General features: G+C 46.4%; 1 protein-coding gene across 1 annotated transcript; it reads right to left on the reverse strand.

Moving 5' to 3' along the window:
- Positions 1-360: 360 nt before the first annotated feature.
- LOC133889925 (transcription factor bHLH103-like) lies at positions 361-2897 on the reverse strand. Its single transcript, XM_062330348.1, has 7 exons — positions 2514-2897; positions 1925-2384; positions 1724-1822; positions 1495-1560; positions 1269-1334; positions 1102-1158; positions 361-993 (listed from the first exon to the last, which is right to left on the reverse strand). Exons 1-7 carry the CDS (start codon positions 2888-2890, stop codon positions 838-840), a joined length of 1281 nt encoding a protein of 426 aa, XP_062186332.1. The 5' UTR covers positions 2891-2897; the 3' UTR covers positions 361-837.
- Positions 2898-3482: the final 585 nt, after the last annotated feature.

A 3482-nucleotide genomic window follows, 5' to 3' on the forward strand; every position in this document is an offset into this window, starting at 1 on the left:
TTGCTTGATTTTTATACGAATGAAATTAACATCATTGTTCATAGGGAGTTGCTAATTTTCAATCGAGTGAAAATAAATGTATGTTTCACTTGACAACAGCAACCATTGGATAATGACTGACAAAAAATTGATTCACAAATGAACAATATTTTTCTATAATAGAGACATATATAATTTTTTGGTGCATGATAGATAAAAATATATAACTGAGTACAAATCAAAAGACAGACGCACGATCGGACGATTAGATTGACAACACGTCAAATAAAACAAAACTCTGATTTCAGTCGATTGGAACGTAGTAAATCCGTTGTTCGTATCATGACTGTTGTCAGTCATCTGCACCAATCCCTTTTTTTTCCTTTCAAATGTTGGCACCTGTCCCAACTTTCCCTTCCGACGCCAACCTGTTCACCCTAAAATGCTAACTATATATAACTAGCATGCATTATTCGTTTGCAAAAGCTGCATATATATGAGTATAGATGCCCCGCAGATGGCCTCAATAAATCATTGTCTTTTGCACCTTATCCAGCATATTATATATACACTTACTTTAGCCTGTCCCAGAAGACCACCACCTATATATTATCATATCCCTTTTTTTTTCCTTTCAAAACACCCTTCGATTGCTTGGGCGATCATAAATTTTTGCTTTTCTTCTCAGGCTAGCAACTAAATCGGTTGATCACCATCTGTACATAACTTAGATAAAAACATATGACCTTGCTTTGCTTTAGCTTCAACACTATGTGCGTTTGTTTCTAATCCACGGCCGAACAATTGTACACGTTGCTATTAGAACGTGCACCCTTTACCAAGCTAAACTAACTATCTCTACCGAAATGTGCCTCCAAATGTAGGGTGCCAGAACTCCGGCATCGTCTCGCTCGCCACCGTATACGTGCTCGCCACCGGGACAAGGCACAGGCCCCGGCTGCGCAGATCCTGCCTCGCGTCGCCGTTATCCTTCGCGTCCTCAGAATCAGAGCCCTAGTTGACAAGCAAAATGATATGAACATATGCATTCGAAGAAGTACTGAACATTGATGGGTGTATTTTAGTTTTGAAGGAACGAGAATAAAATTTGATACAACGTACCTTCTGCTGGAATTGTTGCAAGGGAATCCCATTTTTCAAGTACGGAGAGCTCAATGCCTGCAGGCAGTATATATGCAACAGATGACAGAGATTAGCTAAATTTGCCAATATAAACAAAAATGTTCTATAGCACGTGTAAGGCAGGCAATGTCATTTTGGGCACTCACTGCAACTTGTTCGTGAAGGAGTTTGATGTAGTCGATGGCCTCGTGAAGAACCGATGCAGTATCGGTCTAAAGTGTGACCACCATAACCATAAGATGATACGTTAGGTTATTATCCAAGATGAGTTCTATACTTGTCGTAACTCGTAACATCACTTGTTCTCTCCGGCCAGTAATTGGAACAGCGAGGAATGAGAGGAAATTGACACAGAACAGAAAGAACTAATACCTTTCCAAAAGGCGAAACTAGTTGCTGGAGCGCAGTGATTCTGTCCCCTAGCTTCTCTTTCCTCACCTGCAGCGCAAAAGTGGGCAGGAAAAGAAAATTTTCAGCAATCCAAACTCCAAAGTCATCGTCCATCGATGCTCACACAAAAATACCATTCATCAAAAGGAACACGCTGAACTGCTGAAAGATTAAAGGAAAAATCCATTCGGATGATCGGATCACGTCTCACCTTAAAAGTCGGCAGCGGCGATGGCGCCTCGATCCGTGGCCTTTTCGCGGCGGCAGGCGACTCGGAGACACTTTTCCTCGTCGCCAGTAAGCAGGCGTCCTGGACAGACCCGGAATTGGAGTGCAATAGTAATTGAGGTTATGACTTGACGAAACCCTAGCTAGCTAGTAACTCATGAGTCATCAGTCTTGCATGTCTTACCTTCACCATGAGGCCGGTGTTACCGTCAGAGGCGCGGCTACTGGGCTTACTGTGCAGGGCTTGCAAGAGAAGCTGCGACGGCAGCGGGCCACCGAAAGGCAAGTAACTGCCGGACAAGAACTGCATCTGGGCGCCGCCGCCTTGCATCTGCGTTGACGCCGGCACCGAGGGCTTCAGCATCTGAGAGAACTTCGGCGATGCCGTGGCGTCGTAGCTGGCCGAGGACTGGCTGTCCCCGTACATCGAAATGTTATGCGCCGCCGTGGCGTCGAACAGGACTTGCGACGGCGCCGTGCCGTACCCGTACTGCGACTGCTCTAGCGATGCCTGGCCGAGCAAGAAGCCGTCGCTCGTGTCCCTGAATAACGGATTGTTCATCGCAGCCTCGTCGGCCGTCGGCTGAGCTCGAAACATGTCGTCGTGGAGCACGGCTTGGAGGCTAGTATCACTCCTCCCGCTCCTAAATCTCATGCAAGAAACAAGGTCATATCGGATGCGTTAGCCACTCACGAAGCTGAATATGCATGGATGTGGAGGATGCACACGAAGCTAAGCAATCTGCGCGGGGTCACTCCGCCAGTTAACTTACAAGAAAGCTTGCGTCCAGTCCAGGTGTGGATCACCGAGAGACGAAGCGGCATCGGAGAGAGGCTGATGCGTGGCGCTCCTGTAGGGATCCTGGAAGGTTATAGAGCTCGTCGACTCGGCGGCCGCCGTAGGGGAGGTCCAGCCACAGGTAACCCTGTCCGTGACCGTGAGCGGCGCGGCCGAGCACGCCGACGTGCCGTGGCTCCTATGAGAAGTACTACTCCACAACTCGTCGGCCATGGAGGGATGGAGATGGATCTCCCTAGCTCTTCTCGTGGTGTAGTTGTTTCGCTCGAGGTGTGGCAGAAAGTAAGCTGGATGGAACGGGAGGAAAGGGGGTAGAGGAATCTGGGTATATAATGGTGTGTGTTGTAGCATCAAAACATTGTGGACTTGTTTTGGGAGGCTGACCTTTGGAATGGGACCAAAGGAGTAGCTAATAGTCATCAGGGCTCTTATTGCCCCTTTTTATTTTCTGATCGACGTGTTTTGTCAAGTCATCAGGTGAAGGTTGGAGAAGGTGCGACTAACACGGTGGTAAGATGTCTAATTATGTGGCTACCAACAAGGCTGGGACCTTGGTTTTCGCAAAAAAAAAAACCCTATGATGTGTGTTTCTCATGGTCGAGGTGTGATTGCTCAGCGATAGCGTGGGATGTAGCCAGTTTTTAGAGCTTTTTCTTTACCTTAATGCAATACCTTTGGGATGCCTCTCTGAGAAACTAAGTTGACATGTGCCTTGATTTGATTATGATGAGTCATTGATAACGTTCGAGTTGAGTTCAATTTAGTTAGCATGTGTTTATTGATGCTTATTCTTGTTCATGACTTATTCGAGTTGGAGGAAAAATGAAATTGGTGTGTTTGTTTTTGAGTCCAGAAAAAATGAACTCACTAAAATATTTGATGTCTCGGAAGTTAGATTGACCGGGTGGTCCGATGTTGTGCTGAAAAGAATGCCAGAATATTT

This window comes from Phragmites australis, chromosome 1 (assembly GCF_958298935.1).
Source record: "Phragmites australis chromosome 1, lpPhrAust1.1, whole genome shotgun sequence".
Classification (NCBI taxonomy): Eukaryota; Viridiplantae; Streptophyta; class Magnoliopsida; order Poales; family Poaceae; genus Phragmites; species Phragmites australis.